Source organism: Nothobranchius furzeri, chromosome 10 (genome assembly GCF_043380555.1).
Source record: "Nothobranchius furzeri strain GRZ-AD chromosome 10, NfurGRZ-RIMD1, whole genome shotgun sequence".
In the NCBI taxonomy this organism is placed as follows: domain Eukaryota; kingdom Metazoa; phylum Chordata; class Actinopteri; order Cyprinodontiformes; family Nothobranchiidae; genus Nothobranchius; species Nothobranchius furzeri.
The window spans coordinates 63,127,262-63,154,420 of record NC_091750.1 but is presented as its reverse complement, the minus strand read 5'-3'; the positions used below and the strand labels follow the sequence as shown (position 1 = coordinate 63,154,420).

Genomic DNA, 27,159 nt, shown 5'->3' with positions numbered 1-27,159 from the left:
TGTACATAAAATCAATATCAGAATCCACCAACAAAAATGCTCTCAAAACAATATATATATATATATATATATATATATATATATATATATATATATATATATATATATATATATATATATGTGTGTGTGTGTGTGTGTGTGTGTGTGTGTGTGTGTGTGTGTGTGTGTGTGTGTGTGTGTGTGTGTGTGTGTGTGTGAATTTTTGCGTGTATTCTTATAATTGTTACTTTTTTCTTTTACCCTTGGCTTTGTGTATTCATAGTCTGTTGTTTTGTAGACTTCATTCGTTTCTATGTTGTATACTCGTTGTTAAAAAAAAAGGTAAAAAATAAATAAATAAAAAGAGAGAGAGAGGGCGTTTCCTTACTTGGGAGTTAAACCTGATTGGTTGAGACGGTCCCTGTTATAAGAATTCCCTGCACCTGCAGCTGCGTGTTTGTTACAGACCGACAACGGTCGTGTGGAAGACCGCAACGCCAGACCGGAGAGGGACTTTTTAAAACATCTAAGCTGTAAAAAATCACCGTGAGTCAAATTCTAAAGTTTTAATTGAAAGTATTGCTCTGGTAAACTCCACCTGGATGTTTCTGTGAGTTCTGTAGCTATGAAAACATTATTGGATGTTTTAAGCTGTTGAGGTGAAATTTGTGTTGAAATATCTTGGGAAATTATTTATTAAGCTAACAACGAGTTTTATCATACTCAAGCAATAAAGTTCTGTTTTTGCAAAAAAAAAAAAAAAACATCAGTGGCTCCAAACTACAGTTCTCTCTGTGTGTGTGTGTGTGTGTGTGTGTGTGTGTGTGTGTGTGTGTGTGTGTGTGTGTGTGTGTGTGGATAGCTATCCATGCTAAATACAAGCAATAAAATTGAAAACTTTTTTTCCAGTTATTTGGAATCAGATAATCAAAAAGAAAACGAGGCAACAATAATCTTTTTTATTTAATTTTAGAACAAAATTGTCTAAAGAAATTCAATATTTCAGGATAAATTCTCAGTTTGTTTTATTACTTTGATCAATTTAGCTATTAAATGTATATTTGAAACTTGGGACCATTGATCATTATTTTATTAACCTGACATTTTTGACAGATTCCACTCTGATGTGCTCAAATCCTCTTTGTGTTTAAATTGAAGCAACTTTTCACTGTTGATTCCTTTGCCTCTTTAGATCAGAGTGGAGACTTCCCACCATCCACTGTGAGGCGTGAACATGGAGGGAATGCTGCTTTTTAAATCCGCTTCTCCTCGGTTGCCTCTGGACACTCGAGGAGATTCCGCTCTCCAAACATCTCCTGGAGTTCCCACCATACATATTACAGCCATACCACCACTGCCTCCTCCTCCTCCACTCCCACCACCTCCTCTTCCTCCTTCTCCCAATCTTCCACTTACTCCATTTAGCTCTTGTGGTGAACGAAGACCCTCTATGAAAAAGCTGAATTGGGACACAATTCCAAGCCACCATGTAGTTGGCAAGCTGAACGTGTGGACGTCCCAGCGATCTCAGAGAGACCTGGTGCTGGATATTCAAGCCATGGAAGAGTTGTTCAGTCACGCTGATAAACGTGCTTCTGTCCGCAGCTCAAGAGGCTTGGGTCTGAGAAAGAAGGATGGCACAGACCTCTGTGCGCAAGATCCTCAGGTACAAATGATGTTGGACGTAAGCAAAGCATAATTACAGTAATGGGCCCCATAAGGGAAGTACTGAATGCACAAATGGGAACTGATTATCATTTTTTCTTTTAGAAGTTCCACATATGACCTGTTATCAATGAGGAACTGCTAAACTAAAACTGATCAGTAGTTTTTCTTTGTTTAGCTTCCTCAAAAATACGACGAATGTGCTGCACATTGTCTGTTTAAGGCGTAGAGGTGGATAAACCTGTGTTTTATGTTGATGAGTTTTGTCTTTAGGTTACAATCCTGGACTCTAAGAGGAGTATGAACGTTGGGATCTTCTTGAGACATTTCAAGAGGTAACGATGTAGTCGTGGCAGTCGTGAAAGTAAATATGATGGGAATCATGGTGTTAAAATGTCAGAACAAGAATTTACAAGAACTAAATGAACGCTTCTGCAGCAGAGAGGCCAGAGATTTTATGTTGCACTGTGTTGATGCATGATTTGCCTCCACTGTGTCAATCATTGTCCAACCAGGAGGCTCTTAATCGCCGTCAAACACATGCAAATGAATGAAAATCCTCTTTATAACATTATTTTATAGCCTTTAGCAGCAACCTCTAAAGAAAAGTGCTTAAATGTCTTTAAAAAAAGCAACACTGGGTCATTTAAAACATTTGGATCACTGAAAGTCTTGCAAGTTTTCCCACAATAGTTCTTCTAGCTTTAATCTTCTACACCTACTTGATCCTGTGCAGGGTCGTAGGGAGTTGGTCCTTATTTCCACTGGTGGGGATAAAATCTGGTCTAGACTGGTTACCAGCTGATCACATAGCCATAGACACAATAATACCCTGTACCCACATAGCCGGGCATCCCACGCTTTCTCCTGTCATCCACACGAATGTGGAGATGTACGATACCAAAAACCAGAAAACCTCAATCCAGGTGTAGATTTGTGAATTCTCCATTGTCAGCATTTGCTTGTGGACGTAAATAACCAGGGTTTTAGATTTTTGCAACGTCACTGCCTGCAACAAAAATGTTCTGACATCACACGGGCGACCTGAATTTTTACTAGTTAAATTACTGCTTTGCAGAAGACCACAGGTGAAGGTTAAGTTAAAGATGGTTACAGCCCACCACCCAGTTAGACCACATACAAGGATGTGTTTTGGCAAAGATGCTGATTTGGGGAACTACTGCCACCTACAGGCTTGGCATTCCTACGACTGTGCTTCACAATGTACTGGATGAATTAGTTTTTTCGTTGAAAATGAGGTGATGTGGACCCACGTTTGTTTCCTAGGTGTTCTGTTTTATGAAAACCCGTCAACGTGTGGGCATGACTGAAGACTAGAGCGAATCTACAGAACAAACTTGGTTTTGAACGCAAACGCACTCACCCCTCCCCATGGGTATCTTCCCTGAAACGCTTCTGCCAGAAACGGACATCTGTATTTCAGGAGGAAACAAGAAGGCACTAAACACCAGTCGCTGCTTTCTAGGTCCACCATCTTTTGTTGTCTGTGACTTTAAATAGTGTTTTTCTTTTGGGGACACTGGTAGTTTGTCCTAAAGTTGAAGTGGTAGCAGCCGGCTTTTTCTCCTTCTCTTATTATTGAGCCACAAACCCCTCACCAGGGGTGTTCTGCTGCTGAATATGCATGTGTGTAATGAATCTAGGACCCAGGTGAGTGCGGCGGTTCAGAGAGACAGACAACCGGATGGTCCAACAGTTGCTATTGGTCCGAGCCGTGTTATTGGTGGGGTTTTTTAGATTAATGCGAGAGAGCCATTTAAATATTTTTTTCTTAATCTCCACAAGATGTTTGTAGCTAAATTGTGTTAGAATGTTGTTAAGAGGCATGAAACAAAAATGTTTTAAGCAGATTTTTTATTTTTTTCCCAAATTTGCTATGGCAGCTTTCAGTTAACATGCTTGTTTTTGGATTGAGAGATAAATCAGTAGCCTGGAAGCTAAATGACTTTGCTTTGCATGTTGATCTTGCAAAACTCCATTGGAACTTCTGCAGCCCTGGCCAGTATTGTGGCTGGCCAATCACAGCACATTTGTATACAAAAATGATGTGTTCATCTTCCTCCACGTTGTATGATGGGCTGCTCTGTTGACTGACATCTGTAGCGGTCCAGTCACAGCGTTCTATTGGTTTAGTGGGCCAATCATAGCACTCTTGTCAGGCGGGCGGGAAGTTAGTGCGATTAAGTGAAACTAAGGCCTAGTCCACACGTAGCCGGGGTTTTTAAAAAACGAATATCCGCCCCTCCAAAAACTTGCATCCACACCACCTCGTTTTAAAAAAAACTGTCCACACGTACCCAGATAAATACCGTAAATCCTCTAATACCTTAAAGGCCGGGCCTCATTTTGGCCAGTGTCGGAGTCAGCGGAGGTGAATAATGGCCGGTCTCTTATTGTGGCCGGGTGGGATGTGGTAACAAGCAAGTATGAGCGTCTCAGCAGCAGGGTTATAGTCCCCAAATCAACCAGCAGGAGGCAGTAGAGGTTCACGCAGACCTTTATTGGGCTTTTTCTTCAACGCTTTGTAATGCTACAGACACCGATCCTGTATCACGCTCCTACCACACAGAGGCACGGTGTCAGTTAACCATGCTAATTCAACCCGCTCCACAGAACACACATCACCTTCCCTGTGGCTTACATAACACTCACACAACACGCAAATCAACACATAGGAACTAGCAGAACGATAGGAAACACATATAACACAATACCCAGAATGCACCTGGCTTACAACCCCAGCCAGGTCATTACACTATCAAGTTCAAAGAGAACGTGCTGATTATGCTGCAGAACACTCTGGGGAGCAGTAGCAGGGGGTGTATGAACTAGTCAACTTCACTATAGTGACTTTTTATGCCTGTTGTCGACTAGTCGCTGTCACGTGATAATGACCGGCAAGATGCAGTCCTCGGAAAAGACAGCAGCCTGCTGTCAGCAGGTGACAAGCTCCTGCGCTGGGGGGGGGGGGGGGCAACGCGCTGTGCCAGACCGTAGGTACTGACACGCGATCGTTCATGTCGGTTCATTTCCTTTAATGTTTTCTGTCTTTTATTTGCGCCTGATGTGTTTCGCTGCTGTGGAGCGGGGCGCTTCACCTTGTCCTCCGACGCACAGATCACTGATGCGGCCACCAAGAAGGGAGCGCTCCGCTGTTTTCGCGGTCGGTAGATCTGCCTCCTGAGCACGGCCACAGTAACAATCAGGTGACGCCACCTCAAAAACTAATTTAACACGCGATCGTTCATGTCAGTTCATTTCCTTTAATGTTTTCTGTCTTTTATTTGCGCCTGATGCGTTTCGCTGCATGCTGTGGAGCAGGGCGCTGCGCGCATCACCTTGTCCTCCGACGCACTGATCACTGATACGGCCACCAAACAGCAAGCGCTCCGCTGTTTTTGTGGTCGGTAGATCTTTTAGAACTGCAGTTCAAAGGTAACTCATGAGGTGAATATATATGAACCCAGGTAGCAGTCTTTCTTTAGGATTGAGAGGAGATGCAGGAAGATAATAAACAGGCAGGACAGAAAAATAGTCAAATAAAAACAAGTTAGTTTTTGTACCTGCTGTTGCAACAAACAGACACCATTGAAGGTCATCAGAAGTGAGGAACAGAAAATGAAATAATTATTTTAATGTTTAGAGCAGCAGGAACTCCGAGAGGCTGCAGGCGCATCAGTGAGTTTGCGGCCGCTGTGCAGGGGGAGGGGGGAGAGGGCTGAAGCAGGAACTACCGTTGTTAAAAGAAATGTGTTTAACTTTGAAAATGTGGGCGCAATTTTAATTGTCAAAAACTCCAGCGAACCATTAGTTCATTTTGCTCAAATAGAAATATAGGCCTGCCTCTAATACTGGCCCTCATTCCAATAAAGGCCTGGAGCTTGATGAGCTTGAGTCAAATACAGGCCCGGGCCTGTATTAGAGGATTTACGGTACGTTGTTAAGGACATGCCAGACCTGTAGGCGGCAGTACTTCTCCCGTTCTTAACCTCGTCCTTCGTCTGTGGTCTTCCGCAAGGAGCAGTAATTCCGCTTGCAAAAACAAACAAGCAAAAAGCGCTTGGACAATTGATAAAGCGAGCGCAGCTCTGAGGGCATCCATGCTGTCGGCTAGTGTAAACACAGGTCGCACACATGATGTCAGCATTTTTTTGTCGCGGAAAGTGACGTTGCTGACCTTAAAACTCCGGTTTTGTCTGTCCACACGCAGACACCCAAAACGGAGAAAACGCAGATCTTCACTTTGGCCAGAGTTTTTAAAAAGATCCGTTTTCTTGTGAAAAAACTCAATTTTTTTGTGGATGACAGGCCAAAACGTAGAAAAATATCTACGTTTTGGCAGATCCCCGGCTACGTGTGGACAGGGCCTAAGATGGCGATGGCTCCATAGAGGTCCAATCACAGCACTCTTATTGGTTTGGTGGGCCAGTCACAGCACTCTGTTGAGCAGGATATTAATGAGACTGAGCAACAAAACAAAGATGGTGACGGCTCATTTGAATCAGCTTTGACATAAACTTTGGACTATTTAGACTTTGAATCAAGAGCATATAGAGGTACTTAAAGGTGTAGTATGTAAGAACACAGTGAGAATTTTACTGAGTAAATCCCAAAAGAGTAATGTTTCAGTCATTTTGGAAGGAAGGTTATACTGAAACATGTTTCATATCCAGCTGGCTGTGGGGATTGTCTGTTTTTCTCCTTTAGAAACAAAGGAAGGAGGGACGTAACGGCCGTTTACCACCAGTGAGTGTGGGGTTGCCGTGTCTCCTGTGAGCTAATGCTGCAGCGTAGATGATTGTAATTTGACAACAGCCAGCAAAAAGCTCCAGAGTTGTTTAAAGTGATTGCAGTAACCAAACTTTACCACTTGATGTCATATTTACTTAATTTCAACATAATGCACCTTTGAGTTTATTTAGAAAAAGGATTTATTTGCATTTTGTTTGACGGAGTAAGACTGGCTTCCTCATTGACTGACATCCAAAGCGGTGAGTACGTCACATAGTTTGTTATCCAATAGCATGTGGAGTCGGTTTGCACGGCAACCGTATGTCCCGCCCCATGACTGAGAGGCATCAGTGGGCCGTGGCCAGGATGACTCACCAGGCTTTAGGGAGAACATTCAAACTCTGCTTGAACTTTGTGGAGAAAACCACCTTCACCACTCTGCACGCACCTCATTTTAAAAGCATAGTTTGTAATTCCAGTTGATTTGGAATGAAAACACTAAGCAGCATGATCTATTTTTACATTCAGCTCTAAGAATAACTCGCCACACTTTTCAAACGAGCTTTTAGAGCGTCTGAGTCAGTTTCTGTTACATTTTATCATGATTCACTTAGCTGCCACTTTGAATATCAAATAGACTGTCAGCATTTGAAGTACTGTAGTGATGACGGCATATTGTCTTGGGCAAATAGAAACTGGGTTAGCTGCAACCGGGCTTTTAAAAATAGCACATTCATATGCTGGACATTGTGCATGTTGACGAAATCGCCAGCAGATTTGGTTTACATCCATAACTCAAACCAAACAAAACTTGTTCAAATGTTCTGATTCTTTGGTCTGCATTTGTCCCTTGGGTTAGTAGATTCAACATTTTAACAGTGGCAGCTTTTGAAATAATCCCACTGTAGTGTTTTCCAGCCAGTACCATGGGCATGTCCCCCCCCCCCCCCCCCACACACACACACACACACACACATTTTTCCAAAGTCAACTTTTGACCCCTGCACTTTTTACCATCTAAAAACAATATTACGCTATATTAAATTGACACTGCTGAGCTCGAGGACCAAGTGGAAAACAACTGTTTGTGTTGAAGCCTGTTTCCAATTAGAACATACTGTAAAGATCCCCCCCCCCCCCCCTCTAAAGTGAAAATTACATCCATGGCCAGTACTGAACTTATTCAAAGAAAACAGTTGATTTTATTTAACAGGATTTGGATTTTGGTGCTTTTTGGTCATTTTTCTACCTCTGCAGGCCTGTGGCAGAAATAATAGAGGACGTCCGTCAAGGAAACTGGCTCCGGTTTGGAACCGGCAAACTTAAAGAGCTGTGTAAACTGCTGCCAGAGGAAAATGAGGTAACACCGGTTATTTACTTTGTTTCCTTCCTTTAGCCCAATAATCAATTCAGGTTATTTAGGAGAAAAAACAGTCAATGATGCTCTGAAGGAAGATAGCATCTCAATTGCAAACATCAAATTTAGAATGTTGCATCAGATTTCTGTCTGACATTATTTTTGCAAAAAAGTTTTAAAGGTGTGGTTGACTGATTATTATCAGTTGCTGAGTTTTTCATGCAGGCTGAACATGAAAATGGTCTCCTGCATTAGCTTCTGATGTAGATGATGAAACACTAGGATTTGAAAATCCTCACAGATCTACATCACTGAATTAGCATTCATGGACTTGCCGATCTTGACTCACGACGGGGAGGGCAGTTGTTCAGGAATCGGCAGCTAAACGTTAGCAGCTTCACTTCACAGCAGAAGCTCCTCTAGGTGTTATTTGTGGGGATGAAACCTCAGCGTTGCAAGTCGGTGGTAGTCACGTTGCTGTTATCCAATCCGGTGTGAGATGTCCAAATATCAGGAAATGAGACTCTTCTGTCATCTTGAAGCTCAGCTGTGATGTTGCAGATTTAAGGGCTCGACACACGGGAGGCGATAAACGACCGCGATCAGCAAAATTCGTCGCTGTCGCTTTCATTACCTGACACACTGGAGCCGACCCGCGGCAGCGGCAAAGCCGTCTACGCGTTCTGTTCCATGGCGAATCCGTTCTGTTCCATGGCGAATTCGAAACTTCCGTTGTTTTGATTGGCTGTGTCAGGTTGGAGGGAATTAAGGTTATTTAAGTGGTTCAGAGTTAATAAAGTGGTAGATATGATGTTTCACAAGGTGCTGCTAGATTTATGTGAAATCTTACTTCCGATTTTTCTATATAAAACGTAATAATAATCAACTTCTCCTTCATGTTCGCTCGGAGATGTACGGAGCATCCTGCCCGCTCATTGGTCAGTGAATGAAACCTCCATTGATTGGTCCTCGTCCGAGCGACAGCGATGAAAAGTAGAAAATATTTCATCTTTCTGGGATCGCATCGCTGGGTTGCCTGTGCACGACACGTGCACGAGCGCAAAATTTCACACGCACGTTTTTCGCGTTTCGCTTAGTAGGAGGGAGACCCGCAATTATCGCTTTGTTGCGCATGTCTCATTGAAAATGAATGGAGGAGAGGCAATGCCACCTCCCATGTGTGGCTCAACACATGGGAGGCGACAAACGACCACGATCAGTGAAATTCGTCGCTGTCGCTTTTATTACCTGACACATGGGAGGCGATCCGCAGCAGCGGCAAAGCCGTCTACGCGTTCTGTTCCATGGCGAAATTGAAACTTCCGTTATTTTGTTTGGCTGTGTCAGGTTGGAAGAAATTAAGGTTATTTAAGCGGTTCAGAGTTAAAAAAGTGGTAGGTAGGATGTTTCACAAGGTGCTGCTAGATTTATGTGAAATCCTACTTCTGATTTTACTATATAAGACATAATAATAATCATCTCCTCCATGTTTGCTCGGAGATGTACGGAGCATTCTGTCCGCTCATTGATCGCGTCGCTGGGTTGCCTGTGCACGACACGTGCATGAGCGCAAAATTTCACACGCACGTTTTTCGCGTTTCGCTTAGTAGGAGGGAGACCCATGATTATCGCTTTGTCGTGCATGTCTCATTGAAAATGAATGGAGGAGAGGCGATGCCGCCTCCTGTGTGTCGAGCCCATTAGTCTGCCAAGCCAGCGGTTTGCAGGCTTTTTTGTGCCCTGGGTTCTGCCTGCAAGGCATTCATTCTTTCTAGAGACCACTCCAACTGTATTGATTAAACGAGTAATCTACGCCTTTAATGGCCTCCGTCAGAGCCTGCATTTATAATCCAACATTTACAGTTTATGGTAGTAATGGTATACTGTTGTCGTCTCAGGGTCTTGTTGGATTTTCTGTTGTTCTGACATGTTTGAAAATTCTGCTTGTGACCATTTGACAGTTTGGTAATCTTTTGAGCTGATTGATGATATAAAGAGTAGTGCTGCTTCAGTAGACTGAATAAAACTGTTCCAGGTATAAACTGTTGTAACATCTGTGTGTTGGTTAAGTACTTCCCCTGTTTACGGCATGACCAGACTGGTAAGTGATGCTTGGCAACGACTGTGTTTGATATCCTTCATTTTCATTCTTAATTGTATTTCCATTTTGGAATAAAGTCTTGCGTTTTCTCTTAGTTGAGTCATATTTTTGGTTACCATGTAGATGAAGAAGCTGCTGTCGTTCAGGGGAAACCTCTCGACTCTACCCGAGGCTGACCAGTTTATGGTGAAACTTGTCAAAGTGCCAGGGTGAGTCGGCAGTTTTCAAATATTAACGCAAAACTTTCTAGTTTCCAAAGTAGAAAATGGGTTATTTTTCTTTAACTTCAGTATTAAAACAGATTAAAGGAGTGTTCTAGAGATTATATCAATGTATCTGATGGGTTCTTCAGAAACTACATTAGTCCTTCGTTTAGATACGGGGAACGACTGAAAGCCATGGTTCTGAGGGAGGAATTCTTTCCTGCTATGGAGGAAGTGAAGAACGCAGTTTGTGTCCTGACTAAAGCGGCTAATGGTAACCTTTCAGTTCCACTGATCCAGCTGCTAACGTTCCCAGTTTCAGTCGTTTCTCCTGTTGATTATAATAAAGTCTTCATTCTTCTCTTTCATTACTTTTAGAACTTTTAGACTGTGATGACCTGCATTCAGTGATTCGACTGGTGCTGAAAGCAGGAAATTACATGAACGCTGTTGGTATTTTTTTTTTCAGAACTGAGTTTTTATTTATTTTTTTTTTAAGCCAGCCATTAAACAGATGAATGAACCTTTCCAATGATTTCTGCCTCAGGGTGGTTACAGTGCCAATGCTATTGGATTCAGAATGACCTCCCTGCTCAAACTGGCAGACACCAAAGCCAACAAGCCAGGCATGAACCTCATGCACTATGTTGCCAAGGTGAGGTGTCTCCTTTAGATGTGAAATGAGGGAAATTTAGAAGAAAAATGTATATAAATATTTAATTTCCTGTTTTTGGTAACAAATTAATTCTTCAGCTTATTTTTTTAATTTATTTCTGTTTTTTATCACAGCAAGCAGAAGACATCGACACAGAGCTGCTGATGTTTCCTAAAAAGTTACTTCACATTGGGATGGCATCAAGGTTCCTACTTTGTTTGATATTTTTATGTGTGTAAAAGCTTTTTTTAAGTGTGTGTGGGTGTGGGTGTGGGTGTGGGGGGGTGTGGGTGTGTGTGTGTGTGTGTGTGTGGGGGGGGGGTGTGGGGGTGGGGGTGTGTTAGAATAATGTCCCTGGTGGCCCCTCAAAATGTTGACATTGGGTAAAAACTAAATCCTGTTATCCAACAAAAAAAAGTTAATTAATAATTTTTATTTATGTGACTCCTCAGAATTTGTAAGGATGATGTAGTTGCAGATTTTACGCTGGAAGTTCAGAAGATTAAAGAAGTGCAGATGTTCAGCAGCCGACAGCCTGGCCTTTTGCAACAAATGGAGCAATTTCTTCAGGTTTAAACTTGATCATCTCGAAGTTCGGAAAGAAATTCGACATTGAGATGTTGAGTTTGTTTTAGCTGACTGGTGCTTCTGTGTCAGAGGGCTGAGGCCAAGCTTGCAGAGGTGGAGACGTTTCTTCAGGAACTGAAAACTCTGAGCTTTGCTGTTGCTGACTTCTTCTGTGAAGACCCTGCAGTCTTCAAACTAGAGGAGTGCTGCTCAATATTTCACTCTTTTTGTAAGAGGTTTGACACGGCTGTGAAGGTAGGAGGACAAACCTGTTTTCCTCAAAACACCTTTCATGTTATCCGCACTGCTGCGTTGATGCAGACTGTATTTTTTTGTGGCTGCAGGAGAATCGGGAGAGAGAAGCAGCTGAAGAACGACACAAGCGAACGGAGAGCTTCCGTATAGCTTCCAAACGCCACTCTACATCATCTTGTTCAGTACTCGAGTCTAACGAAGAACCTGCGTGTCTGGAGTCAGCGCTGCACAGTCTGCTTGTCAAAGTCCCAGATGGTTTATCCAGAAGTAGGAGAAACCTAGCTCTTCCTCGTAAAGGAGCTCTTTCTAGCAGCAGCTCTCAAAAAGCGGAAGGGAAAACTTCATGTATGAGCCAGGAGAGCCCAGAGAAAAAGCAACCAAAACTGCTGGAACAAGACCAGGAAAACTTGAAAGAAGCTGAGAAAATGCGTGAGATTACTCGTAAGGTGCTCAAGTACCAAAACAGCAAAGGTGTCCGTGACGATGACGCAGTTAAAGGAAGTCCTCGTCGTTCAGAGACGAAACAAGACGGGCCTGCTACCCCAAACACCCCTCCTTCTATAACGAGAGACTACGTCTTCAACAATAACGGGAAATTGGGTTCCCCTTGGACCATTCTCAGCCCTCTCACCTCCAGAAAAAGACAAACCCGCCGTTCGTCATCGTCATCCAGCGAAAATGATCTTGATGACAGAATCTGGGACAGCGATGAAGAGAAGGATTCTTCACTTGATACTTGCAGTGGAAACAGTTCGAGTTCTCAATCAGGAGGAACCGTGTCTCTTCCTGAGTACTTCCGTCGGAAAGCTCTGTCACAGGCTCGACTCCTCAGGTCTGCTTCTGTGAATGAAACTTCACGATCTCCAGCCACAGGCTTTCGGCTGGGGTACTTGTTCCAGAGGAGCACGTCTCAAAGTTCTTACTCCCCTGGGTCAGGGAACACTACCACGAGAGAAGATGGATCGTACAGCAGGACGGGGAGCCGTGGAGAGGGAGGATTTACATCCTTCCTGAAGCGCATCGGAGGCAGAAATAAATTGGATGATTTGGAGGAACAAAACTTCAGAGGATCAAACACTTGATGTGTGTGTGTGCGCGTGCGTATGCGTGTGTGTGTGTGTGTGTGTGTGTGTTAAATTTAGTCTTTTAAATGTTTGTAGTTTTATTCTACTTTTTACTTTTTGTGTTTTTTAGTGGGAACAAGGCAATTATTGACTTGCTTTGAACACTACTGATTTTTGGTGATCAGTCAGTCTGCAAAATCCCAACAGCTGTCTTTTTATTTTTTTGTTATTTTGTGCACAATAAAGATTGATATTCTAAATAATATTAAATATTGCATCTCTAATATAGCTCGTACACAATTGATATTAAGGTGCAAGTCATTGCTTTTCAGGCTCAAATATCTCCCTTTTTGTCCCGTCAGCCTTGGACTTCTCTCAGGTGATTGTGTCCTTGCACCTGCTCGGATTTCATTGCCTGCTTTTCACTTCATTATTTTTCTCTAAAAGCACGGCTAGACCTTTGTACTAAATGTGTGAGCACCAACATGTTTCATCGATCTAAGACCAACCTGTATTATCTACACTGTTGGGGTTATTAGGTAAGCAAATAATTTGTAAGCTTTTACTTACTTTAGATTCTTAAATAAATTCTGTAAATATGGGAATATTTACCAATTTATTAATCAATTAAGATATTCTTAGATATCTTCGGGGCAACACCCCTTTAATAGGGGAAAATTAATTGAATCCAAAAAACCTTATCAATCTGTCTGAAATTCATAAATCCGTTTAGGAGCTGAGATTTTCAGTCAACACAAAAAGTCGCTTGAGACAAAACTGAATTGAATAACATTTAATTAAACAATGGAATAATAATGTAATAATGATGTAAAACAATCTGACCCAATAAGTGTGTCTTTAGCTTGAGTCCCCCGCAAACCCTAAAAACAAGTATGTGTATGTGTGTGTGATGTGATGCTGGAGGAATGTGAGCTGTAAGCTGTGACTTTTTCTCTCTCAGATGCAGACAAAGGAATTAGCTTGCACTTAGTTTCACAGTCTTAACTTTAAATCACTCGAAACATTTCAAAAGGATCATGAAGCTTCACCAAAGATTAATCACAAATTAATATCTTTTAGGTTAACAGCTTGGCCATAGCAGAAACCATTTTAAGATACCAAACAATGATCAATAAGCAGTTTATTCTTTACCAAAATGACCCGACGGACGTATTTGGGTACGAAAAAGAGAAAACTCGTCTGATAATTTGAAGCAATCTCACGCGGCTGACTGCTTATCTTGGTCTAGAAGAGACGAGAGAAGAAGAGAGATAGGAAGAGGAATAAAATAAAATAAAACTCATGCGTTAGCAAACCAAAGGCGTCCCCTTGTTCCTCACGCTGCAGATCTGATGGTCCTCCGTTGTTTTATCCGCTGTTCGACTTCGTCCCCTCCGACAGCCAGGCCTCGCACGCTGTCCGGTGGGCAAACGAGTGTCTTCCCGTCGGTCTGATGGAGCTCCGTTGTTTCCCAGCCAGGTTCTGTGTCCTCGCACATCAGCTGGAGTTGAGCAAAAGACAGCATATCTGCTGGGTTTCCAAACCCTGCTTTTCAGCGGTTCTGTGTTTGATCCACTTAAGCCGCCAGGCCTCCTGCGTGCTCACGTTGACCGGAGTCGTAGCAACCAGCGTGTCCTTCACCGCCAGTTAAACTGGACAAAAGAACAAAGAACGCTGTCGTGTCATTGTAATTTATAACTTTGGAGTTGGCGGGAAAACTCGCACATGCGCAGAACTCGTGCTCTCGGCTCCGTTTTGGTGACGTCATCACACTGCTTCCGGGCGCGAAGTTTTATGGGAAATGAAGTGTCAGCTGGCGCTGATGTTTAATATACTTTTCAGAGCAATTTAGAACAGTCTTTTGGAGAAAATCACTGCACAGTAATTTCCTCATGAGGGTAAATCCTCAACACTGTAAAAAAAAAAGTATAATGTTAAAGCCACTGCTGGTGGCTTATTTAGGTCACCATGGAAACCACACACTTGTGCCTAAAGCCTAGTTTCTCCATCAGCAGTGGAGCAGAAACATGCCACGCCATCATCCGTTGATGCAAGAGCTCTGTGGCAGGCTTGTAGAGGGTGCCGGAGTCATGTTTTTTTTTTTTAATGGCCATCAAAGCCTACAGAGAGCACAAGAATGTGGTTGGTAAGCACACCACTTACTCTAACATTGTCAACAGTGATGGGCCCAATTCCAAAGCTCACACTGCACCCTTTGGTCTTTTTTGAAGTGCACATGGAGGAAGTGAGGAGTAAAGCCGGTTTCCCACTGCAAGCATCTGCGGAACGGAACATCAGCGAAGCGGCACCGCTTCTAATAGAATCCGTTTATAGTCTTGAGTGTTTCAAACCAGCCGCGACGCGGCAATTTCCAGGCACATCCCAGAAGCGGCATGCCGCGCCACGCCACTAAAAATAGAATTGAGTTCTACTTTTTCCGTGAGCCACTTCTGGGATACAGCAATTTACGCAGTTCACATAGTGTGAGACGGGAAACCACGCACGGTGTCAGTGTAAAATCCCCGATTATTTTCAAAATAAAATGCAACGTTGCGATGTGTATAACTTACGTCAGCACGTGTGACCGAACGGCTTTGTTTATCACCAGTTTCTTTCGAGAAGTGCAGCAGTGTGATTCCTCGATGAGGAAGGTGTTGGAAGTCTCGAGGGATTTTAGAATCCCGCGGGTACAGCGAGGAAGCCGTGCCACGGCCAAGACTCTCCCGGTGTGAAAAGGACCGCTTTGAAGTTCGCGAGTGAGCCGCCATGCTCCTCTTCCGTTCTGCTGATGCCTGCAGTGTGTGTGGTACACAAGTGTGCAAATAATTGCAGAATTGGGACAGTGACTGTTGCATCATCGACCATGACCATTGTCCTACTTAAAAAAAGTAAATGAACAACTTTCAAACAATTGACAAAATTTACATTAATTGCTTTTCACATTAAATCTTAGTCTAAAACATTCAGAGCATCAATAAATATTAATCGTCTTAAAATGAACTTTTGTTTGAAACCAAATATTTTCATAGAAGACGCTTGAGTCAGTGTTCCGCATTCTCAAAATTCCCATGCAGCAGTGGATTGTGGGTAATACCCTTCGCCCAAGCTCGTATTGATGCGGGCTAAGGCAACGTTCGGATCAAGGGTGCAAAAGGGGCGTGGTCAGCGTCTGCACTTGAGGATCAGGACACCCTACGCACTCGCACCGCTGGACTGGAGTGTTCAATTGAAGGATGCAATGATGGAAGTGCGAGTATTGGGTTTGGGCCATGGATGTCTAGATGCAGATCAAAGGTGTCCTCCAGAAGATCAAGTTAAAATGTATACACTTCACTGAAAGAGTACAAATATGTGCAGCAGACGTTTAATACATGGAAGAAAATTCCCAGAAATGTGGGTTTGGAGGAGGCCAATCTCATGAAGAGGTCAAACAGAATGAGGGATATATTTGTTCGTTAAAGCCTCTGAAATACATATTTCGATACAGAATGGTTAAAGGAGTAGTTCACTTGTTTAATCAATGCATTTGCAGTTGTCTCTAGTAGGAATGAATGCCTTGTAAGTGGTTCTCGGCGGTGGGGGGAATACTGGTGCACCGTTTCTCGGACTTAAATGTTGCCTACATCACAGCTGAACTTCAGACAGCAGGCTTTGGAGACCAGTCAATGGATAGGCAATCAGCAGGGAGGGGGAGACAGAGTGTGAGACAGCCAACCGTGCTGTCAAGCAACAGCTTTTCGCTGAGTCACTACTGTTGCACTTCTGACTTGGTCAGTTTGTCGAACTTCTCGGGGCCCCAAGCTATTGTTTGCCCTTCCTATCAGCACGCAGCCTTAGATATGTTTATATACATATCTATGCACATGGCAACTCTGGTCATGTGTGCATGCCTCACACTCCCGCTGATGGAGACATATAATCTAAGTTTATCTTGAGGTGCAGACAAGACTCAAACGGTTGCTTTGCAAAATCTGCATCTGACCTTAAAAAATAAACAGAGTGGCTGTGATGGCCATGTGTAGCTTATGACATCATCACAAGTAAATAGAGAGCTTGTTAGGGGTACAGCTGTGTTACATAGGAAACCAAGTCTGTTTACAGATTCATGCACTTCCTGATACAGCCTCTTTCTCATCCTGTTGTCCCACCACATTCATTCCACCCACTGGCAAGTGCTTACAGGGACATTAGCAGTGGCCTGGAAAAAGAAGAGTGAGATGTGAACACGTCTGTAAACATTCAAGCTTTTGTTTATCATTTTTGTAACAAAAGGCTCAAAGAATGGCCTTGTACTCTGCAGACGCAGCACTAGCTGACCTGCTTGATGTAAACTGAGACCTTCAGAAGACAATCAGGCTGTTGTCATTGGAAAAAAATTGAGTGCAGCGAAGGACCGTCACATGTGAGTCAGCTCCTCAGGACTGGAGGTGACCCACTGACTCGGCCAAGGGCCGTGCTAATGAATTGTGCATTCAGAGTTTAGTGAAAGATGAGACCGAGGGGAGAAAGGAGGTGGGGCGAGAAGTGGGAGGAAGGCTTGAAAGTCATATTGTGCAAAGGCATTTAAGCAGAAAGAAGCATGTGAGGCAATAGGAGGACAAGTGAGAGCGAAAATGTCAGACGGGGACATGAAGAAGAAGAGAGCAGGACTTAAAATGAGCCTCAAAGCCTGAGAAGTGTTCTTTATGCTTTCTGGCAGCTGGAGCAACAGGTACATTGTTCTTATACATGATCAGAAGATGCTTCATAACCAAGAGAAATGTTCTATTACAACCGAATCACTGGTTTTAGGGTCTTGTTGGAAAACTGCTATTTTATTGTTAAAATTGTGCTGCCATTGAAAACAGTTTAGAGAAAAACATAAGCAATACCTAGCCTGTGTACTATAAGACTATGTCTGCAGAACTGACTTGTCTGAAGGCCAAAGAGGAATCGTTATTTAGCTGTTGTATACTGAATATGCAAATAATATTGTAGTATTAAAATATGAATACTCTGCAAAGTAATGTAACAATAATAATAATAAACATATATTATTTATTTTAAACAAATAGAAATAAATAAATAAATAAATAATTCATTTAATAAATAAATAAATAAATTCTTCAAACACTTTTTTAGCATTAGTTTTTTCTACCTTGCAGAAGGGAGTGTGTTATTCTAATAAAAGAGATCCGTCTGTCATTTGTGAAAGAATCACTTGTCCTCTAATATGTATTTTGACTGTTTGATTGGAACCTTGCGACTAAAACAAATACATGTTGACCCCGACGTGATTTGAACACGCAACCTTCTGATCTGGAGTCAGACGCGCTACCGTTGCGCCACGAGGTCTCATGCCAAAACTCGCCGAAAAACATCAACATGTATAAACATTTAAGATTCCCGAGGTAGAACTATTTCATTTTTTATTTAGGTATAATGTGGTTTTGGAACACCCTACCAATATCGGTAATTAAATATTTGTATTGAGAGGTGTTTCGTCTTACAGTAATAGTCTTACAACCGTGTGCTGTGAGTGGTTTTTTTAATATTTAAAGTTTATGTTTAATAATTAATATTTTTAAAGAGCATCTTAGGTCACATTTGTGTCGAATTGTCTTAAAAATCACATATCCCACGTAATTAATAAACGGTGGAAGTTGAACGCTACTCAAACACTAGATGACGCCATTTCTTAGCGAAAGCAGCACCTCCGGAGCAGATTAAATTAAACAATTTCACTAAATAATTAGCGTTTTTTCAACAGTGAATTGGCTTTTTATTAAATTTTTTGTTATTTATTATCATGGTTATTTATTATATTATTATTATTATTGTGCTTTAAATAAACAAAATCTTCTTAAACTGTTGACCCTACTATTGCAGCTGATGTTAATTTTAATTTGATCTTCATTTTTTTCTTCCTTTTTTGTAGTGAAAGAAGAGGAGCACTGAAACGATCTCCTTTGAAGCTGGCCTGTGGATAGCAAAGATGGATGGGTAAGTTATGAAGTTGCTGAAAAAAGTGATTTTAAATCTTTGTTGAACAACACTGCTCGAACCACTGATAAATCTGTGTGCACTTATTTCGGTGCTGGAAAACAAAGATTGGAAAAATGAGAAAAAGGAATTATTAGCAGTATTTTTGAGTAAAAAAAACTGTTCTGTAGAGTTTCTCTGTGAATTACTTTCACTTTTATGGATCACTTTTGTGCAAGACAGTGTCATCATCTATAAGCTGATAGCTGGATAATCAATCTAAGAACTTGTGATAGGACAGAACTGAAATATTGATTTCTCTCTCTCTGTGTGTGTGTGTGTGTGTGTGTGTGTGTGTGTGTGTGTGTGTGTGTGTGTGTGTGTGTGTGTGTGTGTGTGTGTGTGTGTGTGTGTGTGCGTGTGTGTGTGTGTGTGTGTATTTTGCCTCAGCTGCTCCAGCGACAACAGAGCTCAGCTCAGTGTGCATTCAGATGCAGGCCATGCACGCTCAGTGAGCTGTAATTAAAATCTGCTTGTGATTACTAGCTGGAAGTGGAAGTAGAAGCTTTACTTTACCCATTTGTACTGACAGAGCTTTATCTCTCTGCTGTGTGCTTGTCTGTGGCAGAAGGCTCTCTGTGATATATTGGTTTAATAATAAATTCTGTTGAGTCAGAGGGCTTCCCACATCTGGACTCGTTCCTCCCACAAATTCATCGCTACTGGAGTTTGTAAGTTACAGGTCGGGCAATGGAAGCCAACTGAACTGTTCCATGGAGAAGGGGAGGGCAGCCGTCTGTGGTTCCTGCTGCACTGGATGCAGTCTCCATGGCAACATGGTGCTCCAAAGCAGATTCATGAAAATACTGTCTGCTCCCCACCCCCACCCTCACACGCACGCACACAGGCGTCCACATAGAAAGATTATTTAAAATATGATTTCCTTCCACTTTAGATTACAGCAAAAGAAGAAACAATTTATATTCCTGGCATGACTTTATTCTAAGCTGCAGTCCTTCTGCCTCTGCTCCACCTTTTAAATCCAAGCTCCACATTTGTCACTCGGTTATTTGAGTTCCCAGCAGGATTTTGTGATTTACGTCCCCGTGTTCCCTGCATCAGCTCTGCTGCACCTTAGTACATCCATGCATGTGTGTGTGTGTGTGTGTGTGTGTGTGTGGGTGTGTGCAAATGGATCTGTTACTTTTTGTTTGATAGTCCTGCTTGCATATCTTTTTAAATATCCAAACAGCAAAAGAGTGAAAGCAGAGGTAAGGGAGTGTAAAGAAAATCTGTCTCTTTGTTGCCGTCTCTTCTTCACTCGATTTATCTCTGAGCTGATTGGACAACCTGCCACCCTCCCATTTCCAGAGCAGCCACTCATTTTTCACCAACTCTCTGCATCTCTTGCCTCTCTTCTTCTTCTCAGTCGCTTTCCCTCTTGCAAGCACACATGCACATGCATTAAATCCTGATCCCAGTTCTTTCCTTCCCGTCGACCCTCACACACACACTGCTCCTGTCTTTTTTTTTACCCTGTTTTGGTCACCCTTTGCTTTGATAATGTGGACAAATCTTGCTCTCGATGGAGGAGAGCACACTGAAACGTCCTCTAAAGGACCCCGCTGTAAGTGAATCTTTTTCTCTGACACTTGTTCTCATCCATCACGTCATCTCTTAGCTTCAATCTTTAATAAAAGTCACGTGTTAATTATTTTGAAATAAAAGGGGAACTGCCTTGTCTTGAACTCATGCCTTTCTTCCACTCTATCCTTTCTCTTTTTTAATTCTTACCTCTCTCTGGTGGGCGTGCACACCCTGCAAATGGAAGAGAAACATTCTAGGCCTTTTAGCTACTTCAGGTGGATTGTACTTTTTCCTTGTGAGACTTTTTAATGCCTGACTGTGAATTTATATGAATAGAGATTTGTCAGGGCTGCTTTGGTGATGCGGTGATATCTTGATCTGATGCCTGAACACCCCCTCTCCCCCACACACACTCATAATTTTAATTCTTCATGGCCCCCTAAGGCTTCGTGTAACACATTGTCTCTGTCTAGCCTTTGAAAATGTTTCACATTTGGGTCATTTTGTGCAGCACGTAAATCTCAGGAAGCCAAAGCCCCCTTATTGTTATTCTGTCACAATTCTGTTTGTGTTCACGTTTCTCAGCTTTGAGGAAACGCAAAACAACTTGTAAATTATACATGAAGTTGTGCAGATTTATTGATAATGAAACGCTGTGAAATTTGGATGTGGTACATTGTTCAGCGTAGACCAGGGTCTCCAACTCTGGTCCTCGAGGGCCATAGTTCAGCATGTTTTAGTTGTTTTCCTGCTCCAGCACACTGTTTGATGGTTGTGTCACCTGTTGAGCCTTTTTAATCACCAGCTGAAAAAAAACCCCACTTGTGTTTAAGTAGGGTAAAAACTAAATATGCCGGATTGCGACCCTCGAGTCTAAGACCCCTGGAGCTGGCAAAGAACTATAATAACATTTCCTGTTGACAAAAGTGGAATTTTAGGAAAACAAGACATGCATATCAGAGTTTACACAGGTCACAAAAAGTTGGACTTTGCATGAAGGCACTGGTATTTTCATGAGTTTGGTGGAATTTTTTGGAAGATTTTAAAAATGAATTTTTACGTTAGTGTAATGGTGCAAACAAACTAAAAATAAAGAACTGTAATATGCACCAATGACATTTTGTCTATTTAAGAGACTGTGTCTCTCATCACCCTGACTTATGATTTTCTTGCACGCCTGAGCTTCCGTAGAATTTCCTTTTATTTCAGGTCAAACAATTTCCTTCAACATTGGATGTACATATATATTAAACCTGTCAAATTTTACTTTTAATCTTCTTTTCTGTCTGCCTCTCTTTAAGACAACACTAAAGAGCTTCCTGTTTCTCTGCCCTACTGGTTAAAAGTGGAATTACAGTTGTCGTAAACAACCCTGTCACAGCCTGCTGTAGCTAGCGCTAACAACAAGCTAATGCTAACACAAACCAACTGATACTAAATAAGCCACAAAGTAAAAAGATCCACACAGTTGACAAAAAATATTATTCCTTACAAGTCCAGTAGCAACAAATCCAGGTCACCAGTTCATGATTTAATATCTTCTTCAGCTCCCTGACACGAGTGTAGGCAGCACTGATGCTCACTTTGGTTTTAGCTTTGCTTCGCCTCCAAAGACTCTCTTTCTTTTAACTGGAGGCTCTGCCATGATGCCAAAAAAACCTACTTTTTCTTCTTCTTCTTGTGCATTTTATTGACAGTCGACAAACTGAAAATGCTAACTGCTTGATTATGGTAAATGGTAAATGGTAAATGGCCTGAATTTGAAATAGCGCCTTCTAGAGTCCTGGAACCCCCCAAGGCACTTCATATTTTATACTAGCTATCAGCAGAACAAACAGTTAACAGCCATAAAACAAGTAGAGAGCTCCACCTAGGGTACCTACCCATCTCACTAAATTGTTAAGCGGTTTCTGGTCAGAAGGGGTCCACATAGTGGTGTCAAATCTGAAGTTGGTGTTTCTCCCTCAAGGATCACTGAAACCCACTTTGAAAGAAATAGCTTAGAGTTAAAAAAAACTCTTCAGTCTTGCTTTAAGTGTTTCCGCAGCGTGTAAAAGACAGGTGTGTGGTTACCATGGTGAAAAAATAAATTCCCACCAGACTTGAAAGCGCAGTGAGATGGCTGCAAATCGTACTACGCAGCAATTATCTGTTATGTACATGCTTCGCTTCCAAAACTTTAAAAATAAAAGTCGCAAGCAGATAAACCTACCTACCTGTTAAAACCCCCATAGCTACAAAACAGAAAATAAGCCACATATCTTTTAGGATACATGCAGCCATGGACGTAGTTTTTGGGGGGACAGGGACAAGTCATTTCTTGTCCCCTGCACTTTTTACCATCCAAAAACTATAATACCTTTTATTAAATAGACACTGGTTGGGCACTAGGACCAAGCAACAAACAATCGCTTGTGTTGAAGCTTGTCTCCCATTAGAACCGTCCATAAGCTTATCAATTGGCTCGACTGAAACTTGCTAACATGTGATTGGCTGTCCCTGCCACCTGAATACTTGACAGTTCTACATTCCTGACATTGCATATTTTTTGTATACTTCCTCTAAAGACCCCCTTGCCCCTCCGATCCTCATGCCGGTTGTGCCCCCCCCCCCCCCCCCCACACACACACACACACACACACTTTTAAAGTCAAAACTACATCCATGTACGCGGCCGTCTCTCTCCTTGCTTGTAACTTCCAAAATCACGCGGGGTGTTGCAATTCTTCCATAATTTTGTGACCTCACAGGACCAGCTGTTTGGAAGGCTTTCACTCCCGTTTTGCATCAACATTGTTCCCAGTTGGAAAAGAGCTTGAGGGTAAAATGCCTCTATTATTATAAAGAAGGGGTGGCAGCAGCTTGAACATGAGTGCGGGGATCTTGGTTTTCTTTAAACCTGTGACACAGTTTTCACATCCATACATGAGCTTTTTGTCTCAGCGTAGCTTAAACCAACATATTGCAGAAAAATCAGCCTGTAGCTTCTTCGGTACCCCTCAGAATTTATTCAGACAGGTTCTAGTTTCCAGCTATTATTCCAGTTGTCTCCATCAGTCTTCTGCTTCCTTATTGCTGTTTTTCTTTCAGTTTTTGCTCGTACAACGAAATCAGGTTCCAAAATATTGCAGACTTATTTGGATAACAATTATGCACCATTAAACTTACAGCATTGTTGATTTTCACAAACTCCAAAACTGGGTGAAATGCAAGTTAAATGCATGAATCAGCTTCTAAGCTTCACTGAGACACAGCAGATGCTCCTGATGCCAGCAGAATCTCACAGTGATGCCATGAATAGAGCAATAAATAATCAGCAGATGACCACAACAGTTCATTCTGTGAGCTGATGAGCTGGGATGTGGAATAAGTGTTTACTTTTGATACCATTAAACTGCTTTACTTATACAGTAAATGTTGGTATCTGAGCACTTTTTTTGATGCCATAGATTACTCTTATAGGGAAAAAAAAACACTGGAGCAGGATTATTATAGTGAACAGCTGTTTGCACTAGCACAATATTTGGATCCCTTTTAGTCCCGTTTCCTGTTTGTAGTACGAGTGTGTATATTTAGATCCGTGAAGCTTTTTCTGCACTCGAGCAGTTTTAAATGTCTCAGTGTTTGTGCCGAGGATGCTTCAGCTTCTGAGAGCATTTTCAGTTAAAACTGCCGGCAGCGAGTCATGACTTGAAGACTTATGAGTGAGACGTGTACTCATGTCAGGCTGGCTAGATTTAAAGTGGCCGCTCCAGGAGGGCTCTGTAAAAAGACGAACTATACACTGAGAGTTTACGCGTAATTCCTGTGATGCAAATAAAAAGCCTCCTCATTGTTTAGTTTAGTTCCTTATTTGTTGCATATTTTGAAGTGAAAAAACAATTTCATAGAGGAACATATCTTGATAAAACTCTATAGGACTTCTACCTTGTTTTTGTACTTTGTTGAAAGAATAAAACTGTATTCCATATTACTCATAAATAATTAATTCTCATGGATCTGCTTGAGTCATAAAAAAGTCACGAAATGACTCGAAAATTGGACTCAAGTATTGTTTACACTGAATCTGACCTTTTCCAGGTTTGAGTGACCAGAAGATACAACTTGTGTCACTGTAGAAAATATGAACAGAGTTGTCATGACGGTAAACTATATTAAACCTAAAATTGCTTTAGAACCAGGCTGTAGAAATGTTTATTTCTGCTGTGAAGTTGGCATTTTTAACGTTGGAGTCAATGGGAACTTGCTCCTTTCTGGAGCCATCTACTTGTAGATGAGAGGGTAACTGCAATTTTTGTCACTTATAACAGCCGGAGATTGTCCCTTCCTCGTGTCTCGTTTAGATTAAGGGTTTTATTTTCTGAACGTGGACTTTAAAGGGGACATATTATGCAAAAGTCACCTTTTTCATTGTTTTGCGTTGCAATGCGGGTCTCTACTGCCTCTACGAACACTTCAAATATTTTAAAAAACCCATCAGTTTTCTGTCAGCGGTTAGTTTTAGGAATTATGTGTCAAAAACAAGCTGTTTCAAAAAGTCCCTGGTTGTGATGTCACAGATGGGAAAGCTAACATAAAACCACCTAAAAATGGATCTCCAAATCTTGGTTTACTTCCTTCTTGCAATTCATTCTTCTTCTACCTCAAACCCACATAAACTCCTGCATGTCCTCCTAAAACTGTGGCAAGCCTTACGGACAGCAGACTTCTCTCTGACGTGTTTTTAGCCTGCCTATAGGTCCGATGTTTTGCTGCCACACGTACAGCGTGAGCAGACAGGTCGCTTCCGAGCATCAGGTTTTACAGTGTGAGAACAAGAATCTCGAGCCGCACCCTGCAATGATGTCGTACAACGACTGAAAAAGTCGGACGGTTTAACTTTAAAGTGACATCCCCTGAAACGGCTCATTCTGGAAGGTAATGAAAACGTCAAGAATAAAACTGCTGAAATAGCTTCATGTGAGCGGGCTTTAGAGCAAAACACTTCATGATCTTGTTTTTTTATTGACCATAGAGCTATTATAACTTAAGAAAAATATACATTATGTGTCCCCTTCAAAGGGTTGGGTACGCAATTAGGTTGTGTGACAAATCAAGACACATGTTTAAAGGAACAAATCAGAATTGATAAGGAGACATGTATCAATACTTGTAAATGAAAATCTGTGACTCAAACACTCTGAGTTCATAATGAAAACCTTTATTTGTTGTGCATTCTCACCCACAATCGGACGTCTAGGAGCAGAAACGCGTGCGCCTGTGGTTTTGGTCATGTGAGAGTCATTTTGTTGATACAGGCAGTTCCTATATGACACGTTCTCACACATGGCTCGATTCAGATCAGACACATTTTAGTCACACTCGTGTCAGTCAGCCCTGCCGTGTGTTCACCGGAAAGAAAAGGTACAACCCCCCCAGAGGATCGCACACAGACACAGCAAAGGCGCGTTTAGTAGTTTCTTATCGTGGCAGAAATATGGTAATAAAGTCAGTTAAGGATTTGTGCCTTTAAAAAATAATTTAGAAGGAATAGTTGTTTTTATCTGAATCTATGTTTGATTCAGTGATTTCAGCAGAACTCATATCAGAATGATCTGTTTGCTGTAGTTAGTGTGTGGATGTTTCTGCACTGAAGGACGTGTGAGTTCAAAGCCCATGGCTGTGTTCCTTTGTTTTTCACTTTTTTCTTCTTCTGTGCATTTGGATCTTACATAAGCAATGTTTTTGACCTTTTAGTTGTGAAATCATACTTATTACATGAAATATTTCAACTTTGTCTTCAAAATTGAGGGCTTGATGTAATTCTGTCCATTTAACACAAAGCTGTTGTGGATTTATGGTGATATAACTTTGTGTTTGTATTAATATAGTTCAGCTCAGGGCATTTTATTCCCTCAGTTATTTAAAGAAACACATTATTTCAGGATGAGCTCCTCCTCCCTGTGGCACATGCTCTTATATCACTGAAATAACTCTCTGTGTTGCATCCTATTTATTGTGCTTCTAAATGTTTATACTTGTATTATAAATAACTATGAAGTCAAAATTTTCTCTAATTTAAAATTAAGTTATACATAGGCTATTCTTTGTGTTAGAGGTGTGTTTTCACACACTTGATCTGCCATTAATGTTCTGTGATGTAAATAACAGATTGTATTTCAGTTCCCAGCTGTGTCCTTTATGTTCTTCTTGACATTGTTGCTGTTTCATGACTTTAGGGCTACAGCAGTCATGAAAACACAACTTGTTTTGATTCAAACGTGCAAGAAAATGTTTTATTTTTCAAATGCATCCCACAGGGCATGGCAATATATAATGCTATTTTAAAGCTAATTTGTGGACAGTCTGAAGTGTGTTTCTGTGTAAAATTGGGAAATGATCATAATTTTACCTGTTGTAATAACTTCCTGAACAGGTTTAGTTTGGAGGAATAGTATGTGTTATTTAGAACAGCTTAGCTAAAGGCTCTATAAAACCGTTCCACGTGGATTTCTATGAAATTCTGGAGACTGGAGCAGTTTTAATGAACAGGATTATTAAGAAACGTTTAATACTTATTTTTTTAAATATGATGCAGGCTGAACAATAAAGTAGTCCTCTAGCCCTATTTCCTGTGTTAGTCAGCAAAAGCAAATAGACTTGGAAAGACTTGGGTCACAGATCTATGTCACACTGTAAATTAGCATTCATGGACCCACCCATCTTGTTTCATAAGCGCGGAAGGCTGCTGTTGATTTAGGATCAGTGAGAGAGCACGCCTCAGCTAAGCTAACCGGCTAAGCTAATCGTTAGCATCAGCTACAACATGGCAGAACTCAGGCTTGTGTTATTTGTGGAGATAAAACATCAGTGCTGCACAGCAAACAAAGGCAGTGGAAGAACTGGGATGCTGTTAGCTAATCAGAGGTGACATGTCTGCATCTCATCAATATTAATGAGTAAGACTTCAAATCCTACCGTATTCTGCTCCCCAGTTCTCCGACAAACTTCTACTTCCTGAAACAGGAACGCTA

At 41.7% G+C, this 27,159-nt stretch overlaps 1 protein-coding gene and 1 non-coding gene across 3 annotated transcripts; one reads left to right on the top strand and one right to left on the bottom strand.

Moving 5' to 3' along the window:
* The first annotated feature begins 182 nt into the window (after nt 1-182).
* Nucleotides 183-12,861, top strand: fhdc3 (FH2 domain containing 3). 2 transcript variants are annotated; one of them, XM_015961636.3, is made up of 12 exons: nt 183-525; nt 1,172-1,645; nt 1,918-1,979; nt 7,654-7,756; nt 9,978-10,063; nt 10,231-10,331; nt 10,436-10,506; nt 10,605-10,712; nt 10,847-10,917; nt 11,165-11,282; nt 11,370-11,534; nt 11,624-12,861. In XM_015961636.3, the coding sequence occupies exons 2-12, from the start codon at nt 1,214-1,216 to the stop codon at nt 12,614-12,616; spliced, it is 2,310 nt and encodes a 769-aa protein (XP_015817122.3). In that variant the 5' UTR covers nt 183-525; nt 1,172-1,213; the 3' UTR covers nt 12,617-12,861. The 2 variants fall into 2 exon arrangements, with proteins under 2 accessions (XP_015817122.3, XP_054586822.2); XM_054730847.2 differs by having other exon boundaries at nt 10,207-10,331.
* Nucleotides 12,862-17,860: 4,999 nt separating this feature from the next.
* trnaw-cca (transfer RNA tryptophan (anticodon CCA)) lies at nt 17,861-17,932 on the bottom strand. Its single transcript has one exon. It is a non-coding gene; the product is annotated as a tRNA-Trp (tRNA).
* Nucleotides 17,933-27,159: the final 9,227 nt, after the last annotated feature.

Excerpts from the sequence above, each read along its gene's own strand:
- fhdc3 (XM_054730847.2), top strand. The coding sequence starts at position 1,214 with ATGGAGGGAATGCTGCTTTTTAAATCCGCTTCTCCTCGGTTGCCTCTG. Across the intron at positions 10,918-11,164 it reads CACATTGGGATGGCATCAAG|AATTTGTAAGGATGATGTAG; the intron begins GTTCCTACTTTG and ends GTGACTCCTCAG. Across the intron at positions 11,283-11,369 it reads AAATGGAGCAATTTCTTCAG|AGGGCTGAGGCCAAGCTTGC; the intron begins GTTTAAACTTGA and ends CTTCTGTGTCAG.